This window comes from Centropristis striata, chromosome 6, assembly GCF_030273125.1.
Source record: "Centropristis striata isolate RG_2023a ecotype Rhode Island chromosome 6, C.striata_1.0, whole genome shotgun sequence".
NCBI lineage: Eukaryota > Metazoa > Chordata > Actinopteri > Perciformes > Serranidae > Centropristis > Centropristis striata.
The window spans coordinates 18,755,614-18,778,448 of NC_081522.1; the positions used below are offsets into that span (position 1 = coordinate 18,755,614).

The window sequence follows — 22,835 nt, forward strand, 5'->3', positions numbered from 1 at the left end:
GAAATTACTTTTCTCTCAGAACCCTAGTTCAAATGAATATAAAAAAGTTATTTGGCATTTGAATGCCTGTGTGTTAAAGGACTCAAATTGTTTTACAAGCAGCTCATAAATCTGTAACTTAACAACACCCTAAGGCATATCTTGTGTTCGTGTCCACAAATGTTTTAGACTTTTGACCAGTAAGGAGAAAAGGCAGTAATTTAAGCAGGATATATAATTAAAAAAAACTGATTTGAAATTATTTTTTGGACAGAGATACAGAAAACATATTTCGACAGCTTTTACTTTAAACTGAAAAACTACTGTTTAAAATTGTGATGTTTTTGTTATATGCATAACCTGAAACACAGAAAATTCAGTCTAAAATATTCTCAGAAGCAGGACTTTTAATTGGCATTTTATACAACCTCTTGTGAAATTATTTTTGAAAATTATTCATTTATTCTAGTATTGTAAATAAAGATTCATATTTAACAACGTTGTGCCTATGCTTGTATTATTGTGGGAAACTAATAAAAGAATAATAGTTGAATAATAGTATTATATTGTCTAACATAAGTCTAGTGCAGGGATGGGCAACTGGAGGCCCGGGGGCCACATACGGCCCACTTGAAGTGGCACTCGGTACAACTACATGCATTTGTGCATGAAATCTTAAAAGTGCAGTGTAAAAATGCACAAAATTACTTCTTGCAATTAATGTTGGTCTGCTGTTCTTGCACTGAAAAAAAGCACAGTAAGTGGTTATTTTTTATTTGCTCCAAACCTTTTGTATTCCTATTTATACTGTTATACATGCATTTGAGCATGAAATATGTTAAGTTACTGCACTGTAAAGATATTTAAAATTGCAGTTTCATCATATCTGGTGAAGTGCACGGTCCTATATGTGGCCCTGTGGTAGTGACGATGAAAAATTGTGGCCCCCTGCAGCATTTAGGTTGCCCATCCCTGGTTTAGTGTTTTGTATGACTACGTACATTCATCTGGACCACGCCCATATACCGCCACGTCACATGCGGACCGGAAGCAGTCAGGTGGAATACCGGAAATTCCTTTTGTTGATCATCGGATATTTGTTTTGCGGCCTCTTTTAAGAACTATAAGTTAGCAGTTTTTAAATTCTTATTTAACGTATTGAATATTGGCGCGTTAAAAGTATAGGGTTTACTTGTGTGGGACGGTAGGGTTTCATATAGACACCGAATCATTGTTTGAAGTGAGGCGATATTTGGGCCTGAGGCTAGGCTAACTAAAGCCTGGCATTCAGTGAAGTCCTGCTAGCTAGCGCTAGCTTGTGTTAGTCAGTCTAGCTGGCTTAAAAGTCAACCGTTTACTCACTTAACTCATCAATAAGAACAGTGAAAACAAAAACGCAGAAACCATGGCGGTTGTCAACGAAAGTAACCTGAAAAAAATGCTGAAGGTAAGGGTTGGCTCTTTCTCAATAGTAGCACGTTAGCTAATGTTACCGATACCAAACAGGATACTGTCGGTTAGCAGGTTCATATTTCCTGGATTGGGAATGTTAATGCTACACAGCTTGTTTTCCCTTTAGGTTTAGTTTGTTAAACATTTGGTTTTGATAAAACGTTAAGGATTGATATTGTGGTGTATTTATCACAGATTCCTCATACAAACGTGTGTTAACCTACGTCCTAAATAGTAGCGTAGCCACTTAACTAACATCACTAATATGTTAACTATAAACATGTTTTTAAACGACCATTCCTAGTTTTACACTATAGTTTGTTTGATTTTTTTTTTTTTTTTTTTTTTAATCTAATTTTGCTTTCCCAATGATAATCCCACATGCTAATGGGCTGGTGTACAGCAAACTATTTTGACAGTTGCTATTTTAATGATATGAACATATTAATGATTTGTCATTCTCCTGTTAAAATGAAGAATATCTGTTTGTATCAGACAGTTTTGGTCATAGCAAGTGCAGGCATATTGGTGTTCAGCAATTATTTACTGATAAAACTTAAAAATTGAGTGATCGCAATTGATCATAATTTCAGACCTTTTAAAATGTTTGAATCAAACAATAAAGATGCCATCAGATTTTGTAAAGTATCAGATTAAAAATGAAAACCCCAGATTTAAGTGTACATTTAAATGTGTTGCAAGTCTGTATGGATCTGGGGATAATAATAAAAGTTCATCTGAGTTTTCACTTTGATAGTGAGTTTACAATTTTCCACATTCAAACCAAAAAATATGCCTTTAGGGATGTATAAAACATTATTGCATATAAGCAGACAGCAAGTAAACAACTGCAAACTATGCTGTGAAAGAAATACTTCCTAAGTAAATAACCTTGCTTATTAGTTGTGTCAGCTATGTCTAAATGTGTTACCTGAGTGTCTGCAAATATGTTTAAACATTCAGTATATTAACATGCATTACCTTTTTCCCCCTTTCATCTTTTGTTTTCATTGTCCAGCAATACAAATACAGAGACCTGACTGTGCGTGAGATAACTAATGTCATCTCCCAGTACAAGGACTTGAAGCCAGTTATGGATGCTTATGGTAAATTGACACCAATGTCCTGTGTTTTTACTGTCTGGTCCCAAATATATGTTGCATGCTTAAATTATGATGCATATTCAACTTGTTTTGCTCGTTGACATGACATCTTCTTCTATTTCAGTGTTTAATGATGGCTCCACAAGAGACCTGATGAGTTTGACAGGAACTGTACCAGTGAGCTACAGAGGTGAAGAATGTTTACCTTGCTTTATACAAAAAAATACGTATTACACATCTTGTTCTGTACAATTTGACAGACAGGGGCATTAAAAGTTCAGTGTCCATTTCTGTTTACTTCTTCTTATTCACTCACCTACTCTTTCTCTCATGTACTCACTATAGCTTGCTCTGTTTATTTTGTCAATTTTTAAAAACAAACTTGTTATCTGTAGGCTCCAGTAGAGTAAATAGCAAACTGGAAAATTACTCTTTGTGTCAGCTGAGGCAAGAATCGGCCTGAACCAAAATGCATACAATTTCAGAACAAGCACGTGTATCTAAACAAACTTCACCTTGTATCGTGTTACTCCATGTCCTTGATCTGCCAGTTTTCCTATTGTTCTGGCGACATGGCTTGAATTACATTCAGGAAATGTAACACATCACAGCCTATGGCGAACTTTAAGCCAAGCACATAGTGTCTCAGCTCTGGATTTGGGGTTATTAATGTACATCAATATATTGCTTGATATCAAGACAAGGTTGCAGGAGATTTTTTTTGACTGCAAAATGGGAATGTGTTTAATATAGAATACATCATAATTGTAGTTCTCCTGAAAACAAAAAAAATGTGCCTCAAAATAATAAAGTTTGTCAAGTGTAAATGATGGAGTGATGAGAATGCTTGAGTGAGGAGATTTTGAGACTTAAAAACATGTTAGAAAATCATGTTATAATGTAGTGTTTATTTGTGTTTCCTATAGGCAATGTCTACAACATCCCAGTGTGTCTGTGGTTGCTGGACACATATCCTTACAACCCTCCCATATGTTTTGTCAAACCTACCAGTGCCATGATGATCAAAACTGGCAAACACATTGATGCCAACGGCAAAATCTACCTGCCATATCTGCACGAGTGGAAGCATGTAAGTGTGAGGTCTTTAGACAGTTTATGTGGGCACGGACTGTGAAATGTTAAAGATATAAAAACAAAAATTTAAATGTAATAATAAAGCTCACCACTTTGGGTAATGCTGACGAGAGGATTTGAGGTTTCACTGCAGCACTGATATCAAATGTATAGACAGAACTTTAACATACAACACAGTATACCAGAAGGTTGAAGTGTAGCTCCCTGGAATATTTTCGATATGTCTGACTACCAGCCAGTCAGCACAAATATATAAATGTGCCAATGCTATAAATGTACCTGTGGCTCTAGATAATATTTGAACTGTGGCTTGCCTGTTGATCCCTTGAAACAGCTTTCCGCATTTATTGTCTTGCATGCTAAAATATACCCTTCCCTCTATGTCTTACAGCCTCAGTCAGACCTGTATGGTCTGATTCAGGTGATGATTGTGGTTTTTGGAGAGGAGCCTCCTGTGTTTTCTCGCCCCACCACACAAGCCCCCTACCAAGCGTTCCAAGCAGCTGGACCCCCTAACCGTGAGTTAGATACATTTTTGTTGTAAAGGGTGATCTAATCTGTTGCACTGGTTTACATAATTTCACAGCAGAATGTTAGGAATTGTCTTCAATAAATTGTCTCAGTTTAAACTTTATATTATTGTTGATGTGCAGTATGTCGGTACACGTTCCTTTTTCTGCATCCTGGTTTTGGTGATGCATTTATTTTCTTGAGCACTAGATGGAGCTAAGATACCACTAGAACACACTGAAAAATTGTGTCTTTGTGAGGAAGAAACAGACCAAGAATATATTGATCTGAGTTTCACCATCTTTCTCTGCCTTAGCTTCCTATATGCCTGGAATGCCCGCAGTCTCACCCTATGGCCCAAATCCTAACCCAGGGTAAGATGTTTACCAAGCACTTTTATACCCTGTTCCCCAGCTATATCACGTATACTGTGTTTCCCAACAAACTTGTCCTGGCATGTTTTTTTTTTTTTTGTGGTTCCTTCAGCAGCATAACACACAGAAACGTTTGTGTAACACTGTAAAACTGGTTAAGTTACATTTATATCTAAAAGTTAAAGATAGATGTCTGAAATATAGGTACTTGGAAATGGAATATATAAAGAGTTAACTGTTTTTTTTATCACAACTACTTGCAGAGGCTATCCAGGATACCAGTACCCAGGGGGCAATTCTTACCCAGCCACTGCTGGAACTGCACACTACCCCACCCAGACTCCAGTTTCCACAGTGGGTATGTATCACATTTAGTATCCTGTGTGCTATATTGCTCTTTAAATTTCAAAATCAGCATAGGTTTCAAATGTTTTTACAAATGGACATGAACAAGAACAGCAAGACACAGATGAATACATCCACTTAGAAACTGATATTGTCTGCACTTTTCTTTTTGTCTTTATATTATAATAGTAATTCAATAAGTAGTAATTCATTTTCAAACCTCCCTGACATGCCCAGCTTTCCATGGTTCTTAGTTAACTCTGAACTAAGACACCTGACCTTTTGACTCAGACTCTCTTGCCCTCTGCGTGGCTTCAGTGGCGCGCTGAGCCGTCAGTGAAAGGTCGGTGGTGTAACTAGAGTGGGGTACATTAAAGGCCAAAGGGTGGGGTAGATCTGAAGTGCAAGGCAAAGTCCCCCCTCCAGTGATCCCACCCTACACCTCAGACACAGTTCTATATTTAGGATGGGAACAGTAACTCCACACAAAGACAGACCTGTGATCAGGGAACCCATCTGCGCTACCAACAGATGAAATGGTGGTCACGGGCTAGCATGCAGGAGGAGTTTTAGTTGCCTTCTATATTTAGCATAGGAGAAGAAATGGGTTTAGACTACTCACATCTCAGGGCTGAATCAACTCTGACATTTGTAGTGCTGACACCAGACTGAACATACAGTGGTCTTGACTCTGAAGACATCCATCAGTGCTTTTACACTTGCATAACCTGGTGTTTCTCAGCTTCTGAGGCTTTTGTTTGTGATTGTATACATATGATAATTTATTATATGGTAATTCTTATGTACATGCTGTATACGTGGGAACAACATACTGGAAAAACCTAAGCATACAATGATACTAACTTTGTGAACCTTAATGGAGTAAAGAGAAAATATTTATGAAAGAGAGAATATTTTATATATTCCAAGTTATGCAATCCAACAAAACAGCATCATAATCTACAGCCAGAAATTTAACAAAAGTGGCTATTGCTGTATTATCCTATTGGATTGCAAAATTCAGTTATTACAGTGTACACGGATTTATATATATATATATATATATATATAGCAATTAAAGATGAGCACTGATAATTTCCTAAGAACTCAGGAGCAAGATATTCAAATGATGTAAATTCCTGCAGGTCAGTGTCATTGACACCTCAACTGTATAGAGAAAATGGCTACAATCACTGCTCCTTTCCTTTTTTTTCTGACTGACAAGGACAAGCCTTGAACTGTGTTGCTACATCAGTAGTGCTGTTTAGCCAGACTCAACTAGAAACGTTAAATTATTTAGCCAATGATCTGAATTTAAAAATAGGCCTTTCAGCTGCAGGGATTCTGTGACAGGAAAGGAGGCTGGTTGTGGCTTAACCTTTAAAAATAGAAGATTAATGAGACGGTTACCAAATATTAACATATAATACTGTAATTGCTACAATGTTTTTGACCCTGCCACCAGCTGTTTAGAACCACCACTCTGTATCATATCTGATTGACACTTTTCACACATATTTTTGATTTGGTATTGAATTCCAAGATCATGACTTAGGTTGGCACCAAGTAGTCTGGATCCAGTGGTGTCTGGATGAGTCTCATCAGGTTTTAGGAGGTCTTTACTGTTCCAAAAGTTAATGAAATTGTCAATAAACTTCAGCCTGTGGGAAAGGCATGCTGCTGTTATCCATTTATACAGGCCAAGGAGTTTGCTAAAATAATTAATTCAGACATTGTTTGTCTTTTGAAGCTGTTACTTTCTGTTTCGTCTGGTCGCTCTCTCACATCACTTCTTAACCTATTCCTCTCAAGGCCCGAACAGAGATGGCACCATTGGAGAGGACACAATCCGCGCATCTCTGATTTCAGCTGTAAGTGACAAGCTTCGCTGGAGAATGAAGGAGGAGATGGACAGAGCTCAGGCGGAGCTGGACGCCCTGAAGCGAACAGAGGAGGACCTGAAGAAAGGACATCAGAAACTGGAGGAGATGGTCTCAAGACTGGACCAGGAAGTGGTGAGAGATCCTATACTTTATCAATGTTAAATCTGTATTTTCTTCTATATTCTACTGTTTTTTCCCTCCCTATCATAACAAAAACATGGTTGTAATCATTATGTTTCTACTAGTCCGAGGTTGACAGGAACATCGAGCTGCTGAAGAGAAAGGACGAGGAGCTGAGTGAGGCCTTGGAGAAGATGGAGAACCAATCAGAGAACAATGACATTGACGACGTCATTGTGCCCACAGCTCCACTGTACAAACAGATCCTCAACCTTTATGCTGAAGAAAACGCAATTGAGGACACTATCTTTTACTTGGGAGAGGCCCTCCGCAGAGGTGTCATAGACCTGGAGGTTTTTCTTAAGGTGACTAATGCAGAACATAATATCTACTTAGCAGGCATAGTGAAAGCAGCATGTTAGCAGAGCAGCAGCGTTAGTCCTGTCTGTGTCTACACAGGATGTGTTCAGATACAGAATCTAGTCTAGGTCACATGAATTTTGGTAGCACTCAGATGCCAACAGATGCCTGTTCATTTTTATATAGTTTTAGTCGATGAAAACGGTTGACATTTTAGTCACCTGTAGTCATGATATATATTTTTTTTAATTAAACTATGGCAATTAATAGTTGGCTCAATATAGCTTAAAAACAACCTAATGTTAACCTACCTCAATTTCTTTGTGATGAGCCATAATGTGTTTTCAGGTTTGTGGTATTCTTACTTGCTATTGTATGGCCACATTGCTTCCCTTCTGATAAAGCAATGCATTTGATGTCTTTCTTAGCATCATGGTAACAAATCACCTTGTTTCCTTCTCCCAAGCCCTGTTTTTGGCTTTGTTAACTTTAACTTAAGTAAGTAGCCAAGCCATTCTGAAATGCCTCCTGTGTAAACACTTCTTAAAATGCATAAACCACTCATCCGCTGTGGTTTTAGCCTTAATGACTCTTATTCTCTTTTGTTACAGCATGTACGCCTTCTGTCCAGGAAGCAGTTCCAGCTCCGCGCCCTCATGCAGAAAGCCCGCAAGACTGCCGGCCTTAGTGACCTCTACTGACCCACACTGACTACCAGGAATCATTCAGATTTTCATTTCCTCTTACTTGCTTCTCTCCAATCTCTGTTTTGTTCTCTTTTTAATGTCTTCATGTAGCTGTCCTTTTTTAATCTCTATAAACTCTGTTCTTTTGAGATTTGAGAAATCTGAACAGCAACAACTGAAAATAATTAAATTATGAAGAACTGGACTGTCCCATGTGGCCACAGTTCTCTATCTTTGAGATCATTATGCATTAACAGCCGTGACCAATTTGCAAGATATGACACTTACATTTGTGCGCCAATATTATATTATAAAAACCACTGTGACCACATTGCAAACCAGGTACTGCGGTTGGCACAAAAACATGTTTAACACACATGCCATATTGGTAAAAGTGAGGTTGTGTCTGCCCTGAGTATTTGTGGTGTAGCTGGCTTGGCGTACAGTGAGTTAGTGTGTTGAGCCCACAGGTTCCCAATCCCTTTGACAGACAAAGTCATTTGGCTAGTAAGCACAAATTGTTAGGGGCTAGTAGAGAGGGGCTTTGTAGAGAGCCCCTTATGTCCACTCCCCTCATTATGAAAAGGTTACGCTCTGATATAAATACCCAGGGCAACCTTTCAGGAAGGACAGGGGGGGGGGGTTCAGCCTCAGGATTTAATGCTGTATGAGGTCTGGGTCATGTTCAGTAGCCATGGAGTCAAAGGGATCACTTTTCGTACACTAGAGGAGATGAACATGTTTCTTCACTGATTCTTACATTTTGAGCTCCACTGCCACTTGACCACACTTTTATTTGTATTTCCTGTTTCCCTGTGTGTCTTTCCAACAGTGCGAGTGAGTTTCTTTGTGTCAGCTGCTCAGGTCTGCCCTCCAGTCTGACTGCATTAACCAGTCAATCACGTACAGTGGCTGTTTTACTCTGTACAGTGTCTCTGTTTAAGGTGGATGACAGTCTTGGCATACTTTATTCTAAGGTATTACAAAGGAAAATCTGTATTTTCTTTTCTTTGCTGTTCTGTTTTCTTCGTGCTGTCCACTTATTCTCAGTTCTACTGAGGTTTTCAGTAAACGTGAGGAAAAAGTTGTGAATAAAGCCAGTGCGTTGGAGGGTACAAAAAAAGTACTAATCAAAAAGTTAACTTATGTAAAGTTTGAAAACAGGTCTCATTTAAATTAGCCTTTTACTAAATGCACTTTGAATTGTATGATAGATTATCTGCTGTTATTTTTTTCTTGTTTCCAATTCAACCATAGACCACCTGTTCTTTTATATCTGTAGATTTATGTAAATCAGTACAAATAAAAGAAATCTGATTTAATGATTTGTCTCTTTGTGCTCATTTCCTTGATCTTCAGATTGGGTTAAAATGCAAGTACAAGCATAAGACATAATGCGGATATTGTGAAATGAGACACCCTGATAAGCGATCTGAAGCTTAAGAATAGGGGCAGAAACACTTAGCAGCAGCATCTAAAATATGTGTTCACTAAACATTTGGAAAAAGTGCATGTACGAAATGGTCCTTACACATTTGATACATCTGTCTAAACATTGGTTAAGTAGGTCAGGACCAATAAATACAAACGTGGAGGTTGGAATTAGGTCACTGAAATCCATGGAGCTCTACAACATTATACAGACATTATATAGCAAGGTCTTTTTGAAACTGACAAAGACATTTTATAGTGATTATTTTCATTGCATTCCTATGGACCTCTGCAAGCCACAGCAAAGCTCACAGGTTTTGTTTTTTTTAACCCTTTTCCCCCTGTTCTTATCAATGTGAGACTATCCAATATTATCCTGGCATTGTGAAAAATTCTACAATCCATTAAATTCAGATTACTATAGCTGTGGAAAAGAGGGTCAGTATTTTTACAGTAATGTTCAATATAATAGCAGTCCATTGTGACTAACCAGATTAATCCAGGTTTTTAGTATATTCTGTATTGCTACATGGCAAACAAGGTACCAGTAGGTGCAGTAGATTCTCAGAAAACCAACAAGACCCAGCATTCGTGATATGCAGCTCTTAAGGCTGTGCAATTGGTCAATTTGTTGAAAGGGGTGTGTTAAAAAAAATAGCAGTGTCTGCTGTTGACTTTACAAACACAAAACTATTTTGTACAAACTCTTTTGTTTCTAGGATTTAGCAATCCTGTGAATCACTAAACTAATATTTAGTTGTATGAGCACAGTTTTTTATAACTGCTTCACATCTGTGTGGCATGGAGTCAACCAACTTGTGGCACCTTTCAGCTGTTATTCCACTCCAAGAGTCTTTAACAACATTCCACAATTAATTTACATTTCTTGGTTTTGCTTCAGAAACAGCATTTTTGATGTCACCCCACAAGTTCTCAATTGGATTAAGGTCCAGGGATTGGGCTGGCCACTCTATAACATCAATGTTGTTGGATTGGAATCAAGATTTTGCTGGTTTACTAGTGTGTTTGGGGTCATTGTCTTGTTGAAACACCCATTTCAAGGGCATGTCCTCTTCAGCATAAGGCAACAGGACCTCTTCAAGTATGTTGACATATGCAAACTGATCCATGATCCCTGGTATGAGATAAATAGGCCCAACACCATAGTAGGAGAAACATGCCCATATCATGATGCTTTACTGTCTTCACTGTGTACTGTGGCTTGAATTCAGTTTGGCGGTTGTCTCGCAAACTGTCTGCAGCCCTTGGACCCAAAAAGAACAATTTTACTCTCATCAGTCCACAAAATGTTCCTCCATTTCTCTTTAGGCCAGTTCATGTGTTCTTTGGCAAATTGTAACCTCTTCTGCACATGCCTTTTTTTTAACAGAGGGACTTTGTGGGCGATTCTTGTAAATAGATTAGCTTCACACAGACGTCTTCTAACTGTCACAGCACTTACAGGTAACTCCAGACTGTCTTTGATCATCCTGGAGCTGATCATTGGCTGAGCCTTTACCATTCTGGTTATTCTTCCATCCATTTTGATGGTTGTCTTCCATTTTCTGCCATGTGTCTCTGGTTTTGCTCTCCATTTTAAAGCCTTGGAGATCATTTTAGCTGAACAGCCTATAATTGTTTGCACCTCTTTATAAGTTTTCCCCTCTCCAATCAACTTTTTAATCAAAGTACGCTGTTCTTCTGAACAATGTCTTGAACGACCCATTTTCCTCAGGCTTTCAAAGAGAAATGCATCTTCAACAGGTGCTGGCTTCATCCTTAAATAGAGGCCACCTGATTCACAACAGTTTTTTCACAAAATTGATGATCTCACTGATTGAATGCCATACTGCTATATTTTTGAACACACCCCTTTCAACTAATTGCCCAATTGCACAGCCTTAAGAGCGTGCATATCATGAATGCTGGGTCTTGTTGGTTTTTTTCTCAGAATCTACTGCACCTACTGGTGCCTTGTTTGCCATGTAGCAATAAAAAAAACCTGCTAAAAACCTGGATTAATCTGGTTAGTCACATTGGATTGCTATTGTTTTTGAACACTACTGTACCTTGGACCATGATATGGCACTTTATATATATATGACTTTCTTCTATAAAATCTGTAATTTTACAAGATCACTATGGAAAATATTACCCCATATAACATATTGTGTTTGAATTAAGACTTCTATCAGGCTTAAAAGTGAGGAAATGGCCCCCACTTGAAAAATAAGTCAATATATTTGGATATGTTTTTGTCAGTTCATTATTAGGACCCTTAAAGTTTAGGAATTGATCAATGTTTACCCAAAGGAATTCAATGGACTTCACTCTCTCAATACCCCAAATATTTATTTTGACACAAACATGTTCAGCATCTTTTTTGATTTCTATTGGAATTAATGTTTGTGAATAATTTATTGCATTTTAACCATGCAGTCACATGCATTGAAATAAGATAGGCATACATTTGTATCATCAGCAAATAAAACTATGTAGAATGCTAAAAGAATTTACAAAATCCTTAACATACAGTTTGTTAGCTCATATTATTAAAATAATTAAGTTTTCATAGTAGCTTGACAGGTTATTAAGGACAGAAAAGTAATATCTAATAGTGTTTTCTGAACATTTATGAACTGCAGTAGCTGACAGTATTTCAGAATCCAGTGGTTAGTTCTCACTGATGAATCTCCTTTTTAAAATCCTGGTATTTATCAGCAGGTATAGCATTATTTACTGTTATGTTCACCTGAAGCTCCACATGGGAGCACATTTTACTCCCGATCTCTCCTAAAAACCTCTCATCTGCCTCGTGTGTTGACCCGTTGCTGAGCACTGACACTGACAGCGGCTGAGTCAGCTGCTCTGTAAACACATGCAAACTGCTTGTTTGGATTACTAACGCAGGAAAGGACAAAGGACAGACTGGTATCATGATCCTGGCAGATTTATTTGATGTTACAGCAAATGAAATATAAACATCCAGCTGCCATGACAGGTACAGTTCCTCACTGAGTCAGGTGATTAATAGACCATGTGTTAGGTTGTAACATTGATACATAAATAGATCTAAACAGTATTAACAGTTATAAATAATACTATTATTTTTCTCTTGATGTCCTTTTTTTCAGTTGGAGGAAAAATAAATACAAAACCCTTTGAGGGTATTTAGGGTGTACAAAGAAACACCTTCTACCTTCTGTTATGATTCATAACCTGACCCTAGTTCATGATTGTAGCTTACTCTTTCCCATTGGTTCTCTGTTATCACTTTGCTGACTTAAATTATATTCCTTTTATTCCTTTTGGATGTAACCTGTGTTGCTTCTTGCCAGTTCTTTAAATCTTCTCTAAACTATTAATTACTTTTGTCAGTGCACTTGTGGTTAGTATGTTTAAAAAAAAGGCTTCAATGCCCACCAGTAAATGTAGCATTGCTTTTCTCTTATGATAAGGTACTTTGGTATCACAGGATTGAGGCCCAGTGATATATGCGGCAGTGTTGTTATGACTGTAGATGCATAGGAAGCCCTCCTCATAGGGAATGGAATGTCTCCATTATACTCCAGATAAAAATAAACAGAGATATCCAAGTGGAAAAAAAACAGCTGGCGACAATCACAGAATACACAGAATAAATACGGACTACAGACAAGGAGTGTACAGAAGAAGAAGCAACAGTGCTCAGTAACATACAGTACATAGATGCATACGTTCAATATCCAAAGGCCTTACTTTTCTTGTAGACAGGACAACAAATAGACAAGCCCTGGCTCCAGCACAGGCTGAGCTAAAAGGCTAAAAGGTATGAGTCGGGTTTCCCAAAATTCAGTCATGGAGGTAAGGAGGACGGGAGGGAGGCAGCAAAGGAAAATGACATCCATGCTTGAATATCGGAAGGTAAAATCTAGCTTCCACTGGTTTAGCTACAAACACGTGGCCTTTTTAGATACTCAGAGGTTTCATTAGCCTGTTGCTGTGAGGGGCAAAGGAGGTACGGTAGGAGGGAGTCAACCACACTGTGTTGAGTGTAGTTTCAGAGTGGAGAATTCAGAGGAGGGCTCTTCACAGGGTGAGCTCCTTCTGTACGCCCCACAGGGTCTCAGCGCTCTTCACCAGCTGCTGCTCCTCATCAGCCTTCAGCGTCATGTGAATCACATCTGTCAGGCCGCTGTTGCCCAGGACACAGGGGATGCTCAGGAAGACCTCATCCTTCACTCCATGCATGCCCTATAAGAGGAAGACAAGGTCAGGGTTTGTAAGTCATTTCAGAACATGTAAAGAATGTACAGTATGTTTGATGGTAAGGTGCATGAATTATCATGACTTAATGCACAAAGAGGCATCAGGAATGTATAATAATTAATGGTATCTCATGCATTAGTTAATGGAAGAACAATACAATAATGCAACCGCTAAGCTATCTCAATCATCATTAAGAGTTACAACTGATGTTCATGTCTTCTTTACAGTAGAGTCTCCAGTTAAAAATAGTGCCTGGTAATGTATTCTGTGAAAATCCATGTGCTTTAACCATGATTAACCAGAATTACTTTTTAATGACTTTTGTGGCCCTTAAAATAAACCTGGTCCATATTTAACACTGGTAAATAACACATATTATTATTATACACACATGGTGGTGTATTAGCATTTGCTGCTAATTAATCAATCAAATGAAGTGAGCCCCTCTGTTTATTTAGGCCTGCATTTAAAAAAAAATTAAACTCTTTAAATTATCAATACTAGTTAGGAAAATATAGGTTGTATGTGTCACATGGTATTATATTTACAAACTTTAATCGATACTCAAAGTGAACAAAAGTAAAATGTTCACATACCATGTCATGAGAATGCAATGACATTTTCAGTAGTTAATCATATCATGTTTATATTTTTGAATTATTTGTCAAAGGTGATCACAAATATGACAACTGAAGACTTAACTATGAAGAAGACACCATTAATCGCTCAAAAATCATGACAATTGAGATACAGACTGATAGTGTTTGTTTCATTAATTAATGTATTAATCCTGCATTAACTCATGCATAAGCTAAATGTATGACTTGCTCCCAGTCTCCTCACCTGGACCAGTGTGGACACAGGGTGCACTTTGTGCAGGTTCTTCACGATGCTTTCCACCAGGTCAGCCACAGACATACCAATGGCCCAGGAAGTGTAGCCCTTCAGCTTGATGACCTCATAGGCTCTGTAGTGCACACACATAAGATAAAACAATTAAAACAGAAGCACAGAATGTCTCCTGGACTGAAGAAAAAACAAATCTGTATATCACTCTGCTTTGGTGTTTACAGCTGTGTTTGCTCCCAATTTGTCATTTTTCACCATCATCCAATTTTTTCTAGATGCTTTGCATGCTGAGGTTCAGCCATTTATCACCACGAGAGAAATGCACAATTGATTGATGTTGCATGGATATCATATTTTGTTTGTGGTGGAGGTTTATAAATCGCCAATTCCCAACCTCTTTTGTGCTGAACTTGATAGATGTATTGACATTCACAGTGACAGATAAATAAGTCTATTCTTGATGAAAGTAATGCACCATAAACAATAATCTATAACTAAATCCGCATTTGTACAATAGATTTTTCCATGTATGGCTTAAAAACTAAATTTAACAATTTCCTCTACTGGCCATACAGATGGAGAAATATGCACCTTTGTTGACATTGTGCTTATTCACTCCACTGTTTTGAAATCTTTTGCCTTAATGCCTTAAACCTTTTCAAACATCTTTGATAAATCAACTATTGTGTTGTGCATGGTTGACCTCCCATAACACATAGCTTTTGCAAGATAAGTCAGGTTGGCTGACAGTGGAATAATGGTACAATATCAGAGTTTACAGGACAAACTGTTGCATCACAATTTCCCAAGTTACAAATATAGCGATGCTGATTACGTAACATGGATAGGCTATGTAAAGAAATTCATTTAGGCTGTAATTTAGGCTGGGTAGTGTGAGTGAGGCTCTACTGTAAAGTATTATGTTACAAGGAGTAGCATAGGTATTGTGTTTGTACTGTGTGCCAGGTTCTAGTGAACCCTTTACACAGTAGCGCACTGTGTACCCGCCTCTACTTGCCCTTTTGCACACAGTCCTGCTCAAATTCCTCACCAGGGATAGTCGGCTCCACTGGATTCAGTTGTGCCTGTTGGCATCTTTTGTCGCTATGTTAATACGGAACTGTGACTGTAAGCCATAAAACCCTAAAGGTCCGTTTCAATAACGGATAATATTTATGGCTCTCAGCTCAGCGCTGGACAGATGGCTTGTGCACACATGGCTGATTGCAGCTTAGAGTGTGTGAGAGAAATGGTGGTTTGCAGGGGTAGTTATATCAGCTTGCTGGTTGATTACTGGAAAATATTATGTACTCACCCATCAACCACCATCTTATGAACACTCTTCCAGTTCTCAGTGTCACCCTCACCCCCCATCTTTGGGTTGAGGCCTTGCAGGGAAACTCCAGCAACATTCACACCGCTCCACACAGGCACTATGAGAAACAGACATACAATAGTGAATATTAGTTATTTTGACTTTAACAGTCTATGCACAATCATGGCAAAATTTTCAGCAGACCAGCAACCAGGTCCAGTGGAAGGCTGGCAGAGGTTATATTTTTAGTCATAACTGCATACCACTGGAGTCTCCGTGCTCTCCGACGATCCAGGCGTGACAGCTGGAAGGGTGGAGGTGGAGCTTCTCTCCCATGAGGTGGCGGAAACGGGCAGAGTCCAGGTTGGTGCCGGATCCAATGACGCGGTGGCGGGGGAAACCACTCAGCTTCCATGCCACATAGGTCAGGATGTCCACTGGAAAGGTAAAGGGGACAACTCTTAACAATCAGAGCTACAGGTGTTGATCTCAATATTTCAAGCCAGAGCACACCTCACATTTCCCTCATCCACACACCTGGGTTAGAGACTACCATCAGGATGCAGTTGGGGCTGTACTTGACGATGTTTGGGATGATGAACTTGAAGATGTTGACGTTGCGCTGGACCAGGTTCAGACGGCTCTCGCCCTCCTGCTGGCGGGCACCGGCTGTCACCACCACCACTTTGGAGTTGGCTGTCACACTGTAGTCTGACAAATTGACAAAGGGAGAGGTGTTCTGATGGAGCTCCAGAATAATAGTTACAGTAAGGGTCAAGTGAGAAAAACAAATTCTTTAATTGTTGCATTTTTATGAATTCTTACCTTTGTCTGCCACAATCTTGTGTGTCTTGAGGAAGAGGGATCCATGCTGAAGGTCCATTACCTCACCCTTCAACTTGTCCTCCATTACATCAACCAGAGCCAGCTCATCACACAAGTCCTGAATGTAAACATGCATACAATAAGTCATACGGACAACTTACTGCACACTTTACAATGCATCTTCCATTACATAATAGGGATAGGCAAAGGGCTGCACAATCTAATGGTGATTATTGTTGACTGATATTTCAACTGCGATATTGGAGGTAATGATCATTATTTTTAAATGATCACGGTACTTTTTTTGTAAAGATCTAAACCAAGCAAAGATTTTTTTCTGAAGTCTGTAGGATAGGATTTGTGGGCAGGGACATCTCTGCAGCGCCACAATACTTCATTCAGATGTTATTTTGACACATACATGCCTTAAACAAATATTGCGCCTTCCTGTGATTTAGATTTTGCACAAGTCTGTTTTGCAGTTTTGATAAAATGTTGATTAGTTGTCCAGCTCTGGCTGGGCTGCATGGGGAAAATCAGATACACCATGACCCTGATAAGATACAATAAGATAAGTTTATACTTTATTAGTCCCAGAATGTGGATCTTGCAATGTTAATGTAGGGTGGTGCTCTCACAAAATATTTACACAGGAAGATTTTTGATAAGTAATCAACTGTGATGTGTATATAATTACTAAGTGGGTAAAGGCAAATAACAAGAGAGCAAGAACAGTCTTGTAAATTTAAAAAGGACATCACTTTACTGTAATGCAGCCTTTGAAACCAGAAAAAAAAAGCTACAGTGAGGTTTATTAAAAGGTGGCTGAACTCTGTGTTCCTTCCAAGTATGGATATAAAAGTGAGGAACACCATTCATCTCTGCCTGGACTGTTCAGCAGCATTGTTAGCTGTAAGACCTGTGACCTGGTTTCTCCACCCCTCTGTTGTTCCTCAGCTGGCACAGATCCAGCTAACTCGTTGTGAATGAAACAGGAAATGCAATGTTTCCTGTCCAGCGTTGTATAATAAGGGATCATGCATTTTTTTCTATTTCTACCCAGCATTAAAGATGTTGATTCCACTAGTCAGCAGACCCTCAAAAACTTTTTTCAGAATAAAGATGAAATAAATTTTTATTTTATAAGTTTCTATCTCATCTTTCTTCATCTACTTTATTTGCTCATTTCAACATTATTTTCACACGCATCAATGAGGTCTTTCTCTTCACACTCTTTCCCCTTATCTTTATATCTCACCTTGAGCAGGATGCTGATGGCAGAGGCCATGCCAACCATGCCGACACCCACCACCGTCACCTTGTTCCTGCTGCCAACAGGCTCCTCCTTCATCACATGGCCGATCAGCTTCTCCTTTGTGGACATCTGTGTAAAGAAAGAGTTTGTTAGGGAAGTAGATAAGCCGGTAAATAGAGAAAAAAAGGAGGAGGAGGGAAGGTGAGAGTGGAAACAGAGAGGCAGTAAAGTAGTGCCTACATAATGTATGTGAGAGTGTGATAGTTGTTACTAACAGGCCCACATGAAGGCGTACGTGACTGCTACCTCATCCGACTATGAATGAGTAAAACTTCTCCTTTCATCATAGGTCAACAGTTGAAAGTTTGCCTTTCTTATAACCCCAACCTCTAGCAACCACAAGTTCTAGTTTCGTTCTGTGTCTACCACAAATGTCTCAGGTTTACTTCCATAAATGGCTTGCAGACACAAATTCTTGTTTCACTTCACCACCACTAAGGGTCACCATGGCAACAACTTGCTGGGAAAGTAATAGAGCCTGTCTCCGTGCAGCACAGACCATCCCTAGCTTACGTCACACTCTACTATTAATGCTTCCTGGTTGGGCAGACATGGCTCGCAGGCGTTTACACTACCAGCATGACTTGCCTGCTTCTCTGTGATGTGGAGACTAGCACGTAGTGGAGAATCTGACGGCATTATTACACTGTAATACCTTCCTTGAGAGGATATTTAAGCCTCATGATGGTGACTTTGCACACAATAGTAGGATATGGTAAGTGGGACAGTCCTACCCAATATCCCTTTATCCAATTATCTCTCACTCAGAGGTGAGCTGAACGGCTAATACATACCACAACCTGACCCTGAGGTGAGCAGGGTTTGCACTACACAAGAAGACCCTTTGTTCGCTTACAGTAAAGGATTACTGTACATGTTCAATAGTGGCCAGAATTCCTTTCTTTACTGTTGAAAAAAGTACTGTACAAACCTGCCAAATTACAACTGTAGTATGACTGAATGAGGATTATAAGAAGGATTATCGGTAGATGAAAGAACTTAATGCGATATAGTTAGAAAGAGAGAGGGAGATGGATGTTTTGGATTATATACATTTCTGGGACTTATAAGTAGCTGTTACATGTATTTTCATGCTTATATAATCGTTTTCCCTGTAAATTATGCCAATACATAATTTGATCACCAAGAAGTTGCATGGGGTATCAGGTATCATGGCAGAGGGCCAGTATCCGGTCTTTCACATCTCGTTTCTGTACTCCTGAATTACAGATTATGCAATCAGACCAACATTTGTTTATGCAAACTTTTAATCATCCTCCTTCATTATACTGGAGTCATTTTAAAAACAAGAAATACTAGATTCAGCTTCCACCATTAATCAGACTGGAGCTGCCAACACGCTGCAGCTGGCAAATATTTATCTACATCATTGTGCCAAGTATGGCATTAGTTTAATTAATCAGAAAATGCAAGATACACAAAGTGCCATGGTGGATCATTTATCGTATCGTAAAAGTGAAAATAATGTGCATCTAGCGAAGCGCTGAAACATCACGGATACAAAACTCTCACTTAGATCTACTTCCCCATGGGCCAGCATGTGAATGCAATGCGTTTCCTGTGCCAAGTTCATCTAGTGGCCAACACGGTTAAGTGGATGGTGGTCGCCACAGGCAGCAGAGGGCACGCGTGACTGCTTGTGTAACACTGCGTATGTGACATCGACACAAAGCATCTGATGAAACGTAGGAAACACATCCAAACCACCTGCACTTGAATGATGCTAACGTGAGGCCTGCACCCTGCTTCTGCTTGTCTGTTACACATCTTCATTAAGAAGAAAGAAATATTACAAAAATGACACAAAATGAACACATGTAAGCTAAAGTGGATGCCAGCCTCATTCATAACCAATCAAACACTATCAATGTTGACTAGCGACACGCCCCTTTCCGTCTCCTCATGAAATGCGCATCAGGTTGCTTTAGTCCTCACTATCAATTTACCGGCAAATGAGTGAGAATGAACGAATGGTTTACGGAGAAGCCCGAAGTGTCCGGTACAGATGCTACTGTGTAATATTCTAGTCAGTCGGGTTATCTTACCTTTAGACTTCAGTTAAGCAAGTAGAAACACGAGCTGGAATGTGTCTGCTCCTCCTGAGTGCAGCTTTTCCGCAGAAGTGGTGCTGCAGAGGGGGTGTCCCCGGTATATAAAGACAGCCTCCTCCGTAGACGTTACGTACGTACATACTAATGAGCTCGGGTGGGTCTCAATCGCTCCGCGTGCTGAGTGTCACGTCCGAGGCAGGATGCGGCAGTGACACAGCGTGCCTCATCCTGTAGGCTACATGCCCCTTTTTCACGCTTCTTTTTTCAATATTAGCACATACTCTTGTTATTGTAAGTGTTTGTGACATCTTTTGTGCCTGCCCTAGAAACATACTGTTTTCACCAGCTCTGTCACGAAACAGCCTTGTGTTTCATAAGCGCGACTGCTACTTATAAAAATGAAATCTATCAACGGAGAACTATAATTTCATGAGCAGACTTGTCCGTCTGCCACTTAGCAAGGATGTATTTCAAGAATGTTGGAAAAGATTATCAACGAAAAATATTTCCTCAGTCCTCAGAAACCTGTTTGCCTTTCACTTCCGCATGTCTGCCAACTACAATTATTGGAAAAGGACCCGGATTTAATGTATAATTTAATTTAAGAACACACTTTACAATACAACGGGTCGGTTAGCTGATGTAAGACATGGTATATGATCGTAATAGCCTAAGCCACGTGCAGTGGGGGTTTCCTATGAGCCTAAAATGACTCATGTAGTTGATGCAACTTGAGCTTGAATTTACATTAATTTAATTTAAATATTTGAATCCATTAGGTTGTTCATAAAGCTCACACTGGGCTATGTTTTAGTTTTCGGGTTCATGACACTAACAGGAAATGGTCACTTCAGTGGAAGAGCATAGGATATTTTGGTAATAGTCTAGCTGGGTTTATTATGTAATATTTCACTAGATCATCAGAATTTTAGCGCCCCCTCCTGTGTATTTCACGTTATTACATCACAAAGCCCTGTTACTCAACATTTTACACCACAGGACGCCATTGTGTTCCTTAACTGAGGAATTTTCTTAGTCTGATGAAACTGATTCGACTGACAAAAGACATAGGAGTTTCAAATTACTTACAACATAGGCTTTCCATTTTTTATTGTGTAGGGCCTGCACTGGGTGCTCTGAGACTCGCCAGCTCCAGATATATGTGGGCTACTGTTCAATGCTCTTTGACCACCTTTGTTTGGAAATATCCGAACTTATCTGTTTTCCAAAATGTTCCAATTGAGTTACAGCTTGGACTCCTTGTATTTGCGCAACATCAAGCACTGAATGTTAGGCAACATATGACAGAACACCATGATGCACAATGGAAGGTCAAGGAAAGGTCATAAAGCAAAGCAAATCCACAACAGTTAAATCAACACTGATCAGTTTGAAATTTTAATTAGTAAACCTTTGGTGATTTTTTTAGATGGACATCCTTTGAGAATGTAATCCAAGCAGTATAGCACTGAAAACAGTCTTAATTTTCAAATGGTGGTCTTAAATGACTACAAAGTAATTTATCTTGCAATCAACTAAATACACATGAATGTCATAATAGATTACAATCCCATTGGCATTTCTGTTCCTTCTTCTATTTTAGAAGTTTGTGATTTAAATGTGTAATAAAATAAATGTATTTTGCATAAATGCATTCTTGCACAGCAGGCCAAATATATTAACTGACATGGAGATTTGACTCCAGGTCTTCTAGGTGATATATATTGATGAATAAATCATATTACCAGTTTAAAGAATCTATAAGGTAAATACAAAAACAATTTATGCATGATAGCATATTTTCAAGTGGGCGAATATTTGATAATTTTCAACTGCCAGTTCTGATGCAAAACATGACAAAGGTGTCTGTTTATGATATGATGAGTTATTAGTCATGAGCCTTCAAACTAACATCTCTGCTTTTTTATAAAGATGATTTTACATTGACCTTGAGAATCAGGACTTTTTCAGGTATTTACAGTTAAGGGCCTACTTTGAAAAAGAGATCAAGATACACCGTTTAACTGAAGGGGACAGAGTGATCAAGATTGTGATGGATGCATTTAAGCAAAATAAATTGAAAGTAGTTTCGACACTTTATCGGGGTCTAATGGAATCTAAAGGCTGCTCAACTCTTTACATTAAAGCTAAATGGGAAATTAAGCTAAGCTGTCAGATACCGAATGAAGATTGGTTTTACATGTGCAATGTGCAACACAATTCCACTAGCTCGCGGGTATGGAAGGAGTTTTGTTGGAAAAACTTAACACGTTTTTTTTTTTTTATCACTCCAAGAACCTTGTTTGCAGCTATGTGGAAATTTAGATGCAGATCATGGGCACATATTTTGGAGCTGCCCAAAGATCGAAACCTACTGGGTTATGGTCTGTAAAGTTCTGAAGGAGATTCTTGGGTCTGAAATACCCAGGAGTTACACTGTACTATACACCTTGGGAATCTTACAGGGGATACGGTGCTAAAAGAGGATAAGTATTTGGTTAAAGTGCTACTGGCTGCTGGCAAAAAAAGCAATTACTAAAAAATGGTATGTAAAAGACTCCCCTACTCAAGGACAATGGTTGGCTATAGTAGAGGAAGTCTTTGCAATGGAGAAATTAACACATATTTTAAGAACACAAGAAACACTGTTTAAACAAAATGGAAAAATTGAAGGGTTTATAGAAGTGACACCAGGAGCGAATGTAACTCGACATAAAGAGGTAAGCTTGCAAATGTAACTAAGACTATTAATGGCTGATTATGTGTAAACCCCAACAGTGATGTTTTTTATACTTTATTGTTCTTGTTTTTTTGTATAATTTTGGCAATGTTAATTGATGTTTGATAAGTAAATGCAATAAAAAGGAAGTGTC

General features: G+C 38.8%; 2 protein-coding genes across 2 annotated transcripts; one reads left to right on the plus strand and one right to left on the minus strand.

The window, feature by feature from the left end:
• The first annotated feature begins 1,037 nt into the window (after positions 1-1,037).
• Positions 1,038-9,232, plus strand: tsg101a (tumor susceptibility 101a). Its single transcript, XM_059335916.1, has 10 exons — positions 1,038-1,426; positions 2,450-2,537; positions 2,659-2,724; positions 3,461-3,624; positions 4,021-4,147; positions 4,456-4,513; positions 4,777-4,871; positions 6,671-6,873; positions 6,987-7,226; positions 7,833-9,232. Exons 1-10 carry the CDS (start codon positions 1,385-1,387, stop codon positions 7,920-7,922), a joined length of 1,173 nt encoding a protein of 390 aa, XP_059191899.1. The 5' UTR covers positions 1,038-1,384; the 3' UTR covers positions 7,923-9,232.
• Positions 9,233-12,272: 3,040 nt separating this feature from the next.
• ldha (lactate dehydrogenase A4) lies at positions 12,273-20,091 on the minus strand. The gene is made up of 8 exons (XM_059335488.1): positions 19,957-20,091; positions 17,834-17,959; positions 16,576-16,693; positions 16,288-16,461; positions 16,014-16,187; positions 15,751-15,868; positions 14,430-14,553; positions 12,273-13,571 (listed from the first exon to the last, which is right to left on the minus strand). Exons 2-8 carry the CDS (start codon positions 17,957-17,959, stop codon positions 13,407-13,409), a joined length of 999 nt encoding a protein of 332 aa, XP_059191471.1. The 5' UTR covers positions 19,957-20,091; the 3' UTR covers positions 12,273-13,406.
• Positions 20,092-22,835: the final 2,744 nt, after the last annotated feature.

Coding starts and splice junctions, on each gene's coding strand:
- tsg101a (XM_059335916.1), top strand. CDS start 1,385: ATGGCGGTTGTCAACGAAAGTAACCTGAAAAAAATGCTGAAG. Junction 2,725..3,460: donor TGTACCAGTGAGCTACAGAG/GTGAAGAATGTT, acceptor TGTTTCCTATAG/GCAATGTCTACAACATCCCA. Junction 4,514..4,776: donor GGCCCAAATCCTAACCCAGG/GTAAGATGTTTA, acceptor AACTACTTGCAG/AGGCTATCCAGGATACCAGT.
- ldha (XM_059335488.1), bottom strand. CDS start 17,959: ATGTCCACAAAGGAGAAGCTGATCGGCCATGTGATGAAGGAGGAGCCT. Junction 16,694..17,833: donor CCATCAGCATCCTGCTCAAG/GTGAGATATAAA, acceptor GTTTACATTCAG/GACTTGTGTGATGAGCTGGC. Junction 16,462..16,575: donor CAAGATTGTGGCAGACAAAG/GTAAGAATTCAT, acceptor TCAATTTGTCAG/ACTACAGTGTGACAGCCAAC.